The following is an 8,754-nucleotide window of genomic DNA, read 5'->3' on the forward strand; positions in this document are numbered from 1 at the left end:
ACACATGACATTCTCTCATTCATGTTTATCGTTCTAAACAACTCGATTGATGACCTCTTAAGGTGAGGTACACATACGCACCCCTTCGGCTGGTATGGGGTTGATGACTTGGTCTTGTCCTTGTTAGGTTTATTTCACTATGTGAAATGCTTGCCTATTGGCAAACTCATGCCTTTGGTTGGTACTACGTAAGCTTATCCTCTTGAGGATTTTCTTGAATAGGACATTTCTTAACATATATATGTGGCTCAGATCATTAGCATATTGGAAAAAGTTTGCTGGAATTAATTTAATCTAAAGGCTTAATCAATACTTAATTTAACGATGGGCTTTGACTTACTGAGGTTTAACCTAAGGGGAGGAGGGAGGGAGAGAGACAGAGAGTAGTTACTTTCTTGATGCATGTGAGCTAACACCCTCGCAAAGAAACATATTCTTACTAGGGGGCTGTGTCAGCCGCAGCTCCGGCGATGCTCCGCCACACCGGCGCAACGGTGCTCAGCAGTGACCCGTTGCATCTACGATGATGCTCCATTGCAGTGTCATGCCAGCGTGGCGGTGTTCCAATGCAGCACCAATGATGCGCCATTGAAGCACGAACTCATGCATGACGGGGGCTCCAACGCAGCACCGGCGAGCTCCAACGATGCTTCAATGGAGCGCGAACATGGCGGTGCTGCAACGCAGCACCGACGGCCTGTCACAGCTCAGGTAATGCTTCACTGGAGCTGCAGCGTGCAACAACGACGATGCAGTGAATGGCGACTGCTGCGGCGAGGTGGGTTGGAGCACCATGGTTGTTGCGAACCCCGATGGCGTGCTCTTCTCAGCAAAAAGCTTGCCGTCACCGCGTTCGTCGCTGCAGCGCTGCGGTGCCACTTTGCAACAGTAACACACCTTCGTGGGATCCGGAGGGAGAGGGCAGGAAGAGAGAAGAAGGCGCAACCATGGCATGAGGCAGAGCGTCGAAGAAATAAATTGGGAAGGGGAAATGCGAGGAAGAAAGAACGAGCTGAGGAGGGCGTCTGTCACGCGAAAGAGATAAGGTTGGTCGCATGGAGGGGAAAGATGTGGTCTACCCACAGGTACGTGTCGCACGGAGAAAGCGGCTTGCGAGGGAGAGAAATCATCCGGTTGATTTTAATACTTTTCCTTCTTACTAATATGTTCTACCAGATAAACATTTTTCGGTTTTCGCAGTAGTAGGATAGCAATCCGTTTTTTTTAGATAGAAAAAAACACATGCAGGTATGACAATGTTTCACAAAACAAAAGCAACAGATTGATTCTTATTCCTCTTATGCATTTTATTTCATTTTAGTGTACATATTTTTGTTTTCAAATGTTTTCTGGGCAAATCCTATTCGATATCTTATGTGTTGTTAGTTTACAACCATTATTTGATCTATGTTCTAGCTATTAGCTCCTTCAGAACCTTGCATAGTGATAGTGTTATCAGGTTTTTGCCCCATACAAATGAGCTGATTATGGGCATGTTGCAGCAAATGTGATATTGGGATCCTAGTAACTAGAAGGAAAGCCGCGAATTGCTGCGCAGTTGTACCTTACCATTGTTGAAACAACTATTTCTACATAGCTCCATCGTACGTGCACACACGTATGGTTCCAAGGTGGCAAAAACCATAGGCATATAAACAAAGAACTTACAGTGTGTATATTATATGAAGCATACGAGACCATTTCATGTCAATAACCCTTGTAACTATCAAAGAGCGATAAATATGTAATGCATGGGTATTAGCTAGCAAGGAACCCCAGAATACTAACACATAAATAGTCCGTAATATTGATCTTACGATCTCACGATATCAAATGCTCGCATATGCAAGAAAGCAGATATCTCAGTAGTGCCAACCAAATAAAAAATAAAATGGTTCATTAAACTATATTTACTTTTTAATAAAACAAAGTAAAAGATAGATCAAGTACAAAATTATCCTATATAGTCAGGACTGGAGGGTAAGCAAGAAGCTAAGTACTTGTGATGTAATTTACATCAGACCTGCAGAATTGAAAAATATATCCTAAGACGTGCATATAACCATATGGCTTAGATACACGCTGTACTTAAGCCTGGTGGGCAATCTGAAGATGGCAATCAGAATTCTTGATGATTGAAGCTACCATTCAAAATAAAAATGGACAATCTGAAATTTCCTGTTTGTACTACTACATGTTTGTCAGCAAAGTGAGTGAACACCAGTAGCAGAGCCTGAGAAACATTTAGCAAAAAATCTTTTGTTCGCAAATTTGCCAGAATCCCATCAGTTCTTGTGACATGAAAGCGAAACATAGATGATATGATATCTATGAATAATAATAGATTAACTAATTAATTCGATAAATAATTCTATCCAACAAGCAAGTAAAAATAGGTTACCACTACATCCATTATTTGAGAAATGTCATGCAAATATACCACTTTTAGTATTCTCTCTGGGTTTCACTAAACATTAACAATTGGAATTTTAATAGCCATGAAATCTGGAGATTTTCAAACAAGGACAATGAGGTGACATTATCAGTATTAACTATTAAGTGAGATCTTTGTGGTTGCTAAAAAGCCTAAAATATTTTAGGAATCCTCAAATACAATCCCTTTGACAAGTTAACTAACAATTAATTTTGCAGGTGCGTTTCGCGATGGGTTATAGGGTAAAAACAGGAATCTGTAAGCCTTTGAATTATGTGAGTAGACTAAATATTCCCGTTTACTGCTATTACCCATGAACTCATAACAGACGGAGGTACTGATTAAAGGATGTTCGTTTAAGTTACTGATGGTGTATTCGACTATTCTTATAGATATACGTTAAGATTCTATTTGCAACAAGCTAGGTTCAAAATATCATCTCGATACTGATGAAATATATGTATAGGGATATTAACGCGTGCGTTTGTTTTCTGTTGAGATGTAATATGCGGATCAGTTAGGCTTGATCTTATCCTTTGTATAGCTGTATTTTGTAACGTAGCATCGATACCGGTTTCCAAACCATGATCTTGAGAGCAAACTTTTCCTTCACGGAGTGCGGCAATTTCTTTAGCCGACACTTGAAGAATTGGATCCTCCTCATTCTCGAGTTCACACATCAACATCATGTCACCTTCATATCCTTGCTGGGCCATGAACGCCTTCTTCTTTGGGGATTCTTGCACTTCCACTTGAAGTGCCCCATGATGCCACAATTTTGACACTTGATCTTGCGCTTGTCAAGCTTCTTCTTCTTCTTCGGAACGCCATCACCGGCGTCCTTCTGACTTTGTTCGTTTGGCACACGATCTTGGCAAGCGTAACTGCTAGAGCCCTCACCTTCTCTCGTTGAGTCCAGCGCCTGCCACTGAGCCCGTGTGAGCATGACAAGCTCATCGTTGCTCCCGTCCCCGAGACTGTACCGCATACGCTCGCCGTGAGCCTTGTAGCGTCCGACGAGATCATCAATGGACAGGGTCGCGAGATCGACGCACTGCTCGATCGTCGTGACAGTTTCCAGGTACCAAGGAGGAGCCTCGCGCAAGAACCGATGGACTACCGAGGCCTCCGTGAGGTTTTCTCTAAGTGCGCGGATCCGATTGACGAGAGTAGCAACCCGTGAAGCGAACGCGTCCACGGACTCATTGTCATCCATGACCAAAGTCTCATAGTTCTTTAAGAGAGTTTGAAGATTGGCTTGTTTGACATGGTTCTGTCCCTCAAACATGAGCTTCAAGGTATCCCACACCTCCTTCGCTGTTTCTTTGGCAATCACGTGTTGAAAGACATCCATCGGAATCACCGAATAAATCGCCGACTTCACCTGTCGATCCTTCCGATGCTCAGCTCCCTCCTTCTTGAAAGCGGCGCCTCCTGGATCAACTGCATCCCACAACACGTTGGCGCGCAGACCACACTCCATCAGGGCCTTTCAGACCCCGAAGTTCTCACGTTCAAATCATGGGTACGACGAACTCGTCGGAGCCGCAAATACTTTAGCCACACCGGTGTACTCCGCCAGCTTCTTGTCCTTCTCCTCGTCTGACATGATCTCCCGTTACTAGAAGATCAACCTTGCTCTAGATACCATTGATGGCCCATACCTAACGCCGAGTACTTTCCGACGAGAGGCAATGACCGACGACGAACGACGATGACGAACGAAGCTCGCTGATGAACTCGATGAGATACATTACGCCGAGATTCGTTGTATATATACGTCGCGATTCGTCAACCTGTACTTTTGGCCTAGCGTATTGGTTTTGCAGTCACACGTACCAAGCAAGCTAGCTCCCTGGAGGATGGATTCCTTAAGCTAGCTAGCCGACGCACGTATGAGAGCAATTCCTGCTGGACGTGCACGTATACTATATGAGCTCTTGCTGATCGAAACTATCCGGTCAAAGCAACGCGAGAAACAGGGCGTCGAGATGATTGCCACGGGAATCGTGTCGCTTCCGTTAATCACTTTGTATTGATCTGAACTCATCATAGGCAGGTTACACACATATAAATAGGACAAGCTAGCAATTAAAGCACTACTCGGATACCAGCTCTTGTCCTACTCGAATACGTGTATATCCATCAGTCGACAAACTCATACATGGATTCCTATTCCTACTTATCACATGCACATTCCGTGCACAGCTTGTGTTTAAGTCTAACAGTCGTGCCTCTAATGCGGGACTCACATGCTTGCCTCTAAACTTTGCTCAAAACACCACAATGTATAAAGATGCTGCAGCCTCTAAGCATTTACCCCAGATGTAATATAATATATTTCTTTCTCTCATAAACTCACCTAGATGAGCTCCGGGGCCACGGGAATGACAAGTAGAACCACTATATTATTTAAATCAAAGAAGAAGCTTGGAGGCAGCCTCTTAGCATGGAGGCGACTCCAACATTTTTTAGCTTAGAGGCTGGATGTGCAGTGTATGGTGCCTGCTTTAAAGTCTTAGAGGCGGTCTTTAGAGGCAGCAAAACACTACATTGTGGATGCCCTGAACTAGCTTCATGTTTTTTTTTTCTGTCTTGGGGATAAGCATCTCCTCTTGTTCTTCTCAGGTTGTTGCACTCGTGTGCCAACCTTGTGTGTACATACTCTTTCTACCTATCAATGAACAATACACAAGCTTTGCGTATTTGTGAAAAAAAAAGAAACGATGTATTCGTTAGTGGTGGACAAATTTAATCAACATGTTTTGTGATTCTGTATTTATGAAAATTTCTACCACTGTATCATAAAAATATACCGGGTGGCAACACGCATCGTGACGAATTAGTAAGCTTTAAAGGATCCTTTTCGTTTTGGAATGAGCGATGGCCTACACGGGTTAACTAGAGCGACATACAAAGATATGGATATAAGGTAACATGCGCGGGATGCGGTAGGTCATTGCATGCATGTGAATTTGAAGTGCGTGTCGACGCGCGGGATCTGGTAGGCGATGGGTAAAATCATCCAAAAATTCCTCGTTTAACCCCCTTTGGCATGTGTTCCTAACAAATTACGCGACATGAAATGAAATTTTCAGAAGGGGGGAGTCAGAGGATAAACTTTTTTTATCGATCTTAGTAACAGGTTTCTGTACATCCTGAGATGGCTCTATTCTATTCCATTTTGACAGCTAAAAGAAAGAAACTATCTCAATTGAGTTGCATATCGGTTGATATTTTAGCTTTTCAAGGACTGTTTTGTGAAACGGAAAATAGTAAGAGTAGATGGGGCACCCTAAGAAAAGAAAAAGAGTAGGTGGGGCGGCAGACAGATAGTCTGAAATTTCCCCTCAGTCCTACTCGTCCTCTCCCGACTCCAAACCCTAGCACCCAATTCGGCGGCCGCAGGCACAACACAAGCGACGATGGCGGCGGTGCTTGTGCGGGAGCTTGGCGAGATGGAGGAGCTCGTGGAGGAGATCCTCATCCGCCTCCCTAAGGACGAGCCTGGTAATCTTCTCCGCTCCTCCCTCGTCTGCAAGCCATGGCGCGGCCTCCTCGCCGGCGACGGCTTCCGTCGCCGCTACGGCGACTTCCACCAAACACCTCCCATGCTTGGCTTCTTCCAAAACTGGCCGGAACCCTGCGCCGAATTATGGCCTACCACGGATTTCCTCGCGCGTGACCTCGACCCCCAGCACCACTATTCCGTGGAAGATTGTCGCCACGGCCGGGTCCTCCTTCGGTACTTGGATGAGGATGCGAATATGGCAAGGCTGGTCGTCTGGGACCCCATCACGGGCAGACAAACGGTGTTTGGCAGCCTCGAAAACGAAATGTCGGCAACGGGAAGCTGGTCTGCCTCGGTGCTCTGTGCTGCGGACAACTGCCGCCACGGTGACTGCCAATCGGGTCCAGTCCGCGTTGTTTTCGTCATCCTTCACCAGGAAGAGCAGGTTGCTACGGCGTCCGTCTACTCATCGGAGACGGCTAGTTGGAGCTCTCCGGCCGTCACCGACATTGGTATGTTTGAGGATGAAGATGAAATCTGTTTCTGCACGCCTAGTGTACTCGCAGGAGACGCGCTCTATTTCCTCCTGTTCCGGGACCAGGATGTTGAAGATTGCAGTATTCTCGAATACAACTTTGGAACCTCTTGTCTGTCAGAGATTCATCATCCGGAAGAGATGGAGGATGCCAGCAACAGTCCTATCCTCATGGTGGGGGAAGACGGCAGGCTGGGGATTGCACACCTCTTCTTTTTCTGCCTCTCCATCTGGTGGAGGGAGGTGGATCCCGATGGAGGTGTGTCCTGGACACAACCGAGAGACATCGACCTCCAGACTATTCTTCCCGCTAGTGATTTCACAGTATCACCAGAGTTGGTTGGCTCCGTCGAGGGTACTGACATCATTTTTGTAACCACAAGTCTCGGCACCTACGAAATTGATCTCAAGTCACTAAGCTTGAAGATGCTCTCAAGCAAGCTGGATCAACATCCACATGTCAGATGGACCCTCTTTCCCTACGTCAGCTTCTACCATCCTCCAGGTATGTACCTTAATTAACATCTTTTTTTATATATAGTTGTGATTTGGGAATAGATGTTAATTACTTGTAATATATTTCAGTCGCAGGTGGCACAAATAAAAATAGTGAATGTGTAATCAGCAGACACTATGATGCTTTCTCAGCATACTGACTGCTTGTTCTTCCATGATTGTTTCTTTCTTCAGCGGCGGCTGGTGGTGTTCTGGCTGAAGCATCAAGTGATGAAGAACCTGGGCATGGCAATGAGGAAGCAGAAGTCTCAAGCATTGAAGAAGTTTAGATTGAAGAGTTGGCGTCTGGAATTGTGGCTGAAGCATCAAGTGAAGCTTGACATAGCAACGAGGAAGCAAAAGTCTCAAGCATTGAAATTCAGTTTGCTGTTTTGGTGCTTGTCTTTCGTTGGTTTTCAAAGTTAATTAGATGGGATACTGGTGTGAGTTTGATGGGTGATGCTAGACTTGTGTTATCATGTCTTGTTAATTCTCTATTTTTGTTAGCCATGCTATGGATGTTTTTGTTGTTCAATGTTCAAACCCTGATTCCATTTAAGCTGGGGAAAGTTGTCTTTTATGTAAAACAAATTGGCTGAAAGTTTTATGCATAATTATACATTTCTCTCCACACAAAGTAGCATATTTAAAATTTTAAATAGTGCTAGCAGCTGCATACTCTTGTGAATGGATCACACAGTAATGTTCTCCCTTTGTATCAAAATAATTGTAGTTGGAGAAAACTAGACTAGTTCTCTCCAAATACAATTATTTAGGAACGGAGGAAGTACTAATGAGCCTCCGAGCTATGATACCATTACAACTGATAGCCAACTTGTCTACTGATGTCGATGTCTTTCCAGCGCAATTTAATCAATAACGGAGTAGGCTGCTTCGTGAACACGATGAATATATACTAGTATGTTCAATGGTTTAAGTTTAAGCTGTTGTTGATTGATCACTTTTTTTGCCCTCTTATTTGTTTTGCATAAAGGATATATGTGTCGAAGAGAAATTCGGTCTTTTAGAGCGAGAAAGTTTGCTACCCTGAAATGCTGTAGACAATATATATGAACAAAATATATGTAATCATCATGGAAGCATAAAGAATGCCTCTACTGAATACCCATTCGTTCTTGCAGGAGTATCTTGCATGGGCTTCTGCGGAACCTATATTACCTTCTTACATCTTATGTGAAAAGCAGACGTAGAAGGGACCATGTTCAAAAACCTCAATCTGGCAAGAACAGATGCCGCCATTTCTTACTTTGTTTTATAAATTACCCCCTCTATAAATCTGATAAGACCAGATCCTATTCGGTTAACTCCCATATCCTATGTTCTCTTAGTTTAAGGGCTACTGAAGCTTGTTTGCATGTTGTGACTTACGGTACGCCTGTTCCTCTCCTAGCTTCTTGGCTCAGTCTAGTGGTTCTCCACTATTGCTGGTGTGCCCTATTTATACTATTGGTCAATGTTTAGATGGATGATACATCTGTTGTTGACTCAAATTTTGCACAAATGAGTAGGACTACCAGGCGGAAGGAATGGCGCCATGCCGCACCCATGTATGAGTCTATTGTTGGCTAAATTGCAACTTAATTTGTTGGTTCCTCGTGTGTATTTGTTGTTATTCAGTTTTACCAAGTAGTGTGAGAAGATTACAAACTGTCGAAAAAAGTACAAATTGCTAGGTCGATTACATTATTTACTCGGATGTTAACTCGGAGGTAAATTGCTAGCACGGCATATATAAGCTAATAAAAAATACATGTTTAT

General features: G+C 43.9%; 1 protein-coding gene across 1 annotated transcript; it reads left to right on the forward strand.

Annotated features, from left to right (window-relative positions):
* The first annotated feature begins 5,742 nt into the window (after positions 1-5,742).
* On the forward strand, positions 5,743-7,529 carry LOC123414365. The gene is made up of 2 exons (XM_045106653.1): positions 5,743-6,985; positions 7,171-7,529. The coding sequence occupies exons 1-2, from the start codon at positions 5,860-5,862 to the stop codon at positions 7,263-7,265; spliced, it is 1,221 nt and encodes a 406-aa protein (XP_044962588.1). The 5' UTR covers positions 5,743-5,859; the 3' UTR covers positions 7,266-7,529.
* Positions 7,530-8,754: the final 1,225 nt, after the last annotated feature.

The sequence above is a fragment of the Hordeum vulgare genome, chromosome 1H (genome assembly GCF_904849725.1).
Source record: "Hordeum vulgare subsp. vulgare chromosome 1H, MorexV3_pseudomolecules_assembly, whole genome shotgun sequence".
Classification (NCBI taxonomy): domain Eukaryota; kingdom Viridiplantae; phylum Streptophyta; class Magnoliopsida; order Poales; family Poaceae; genus Hordeum; species Hordeum vulgare.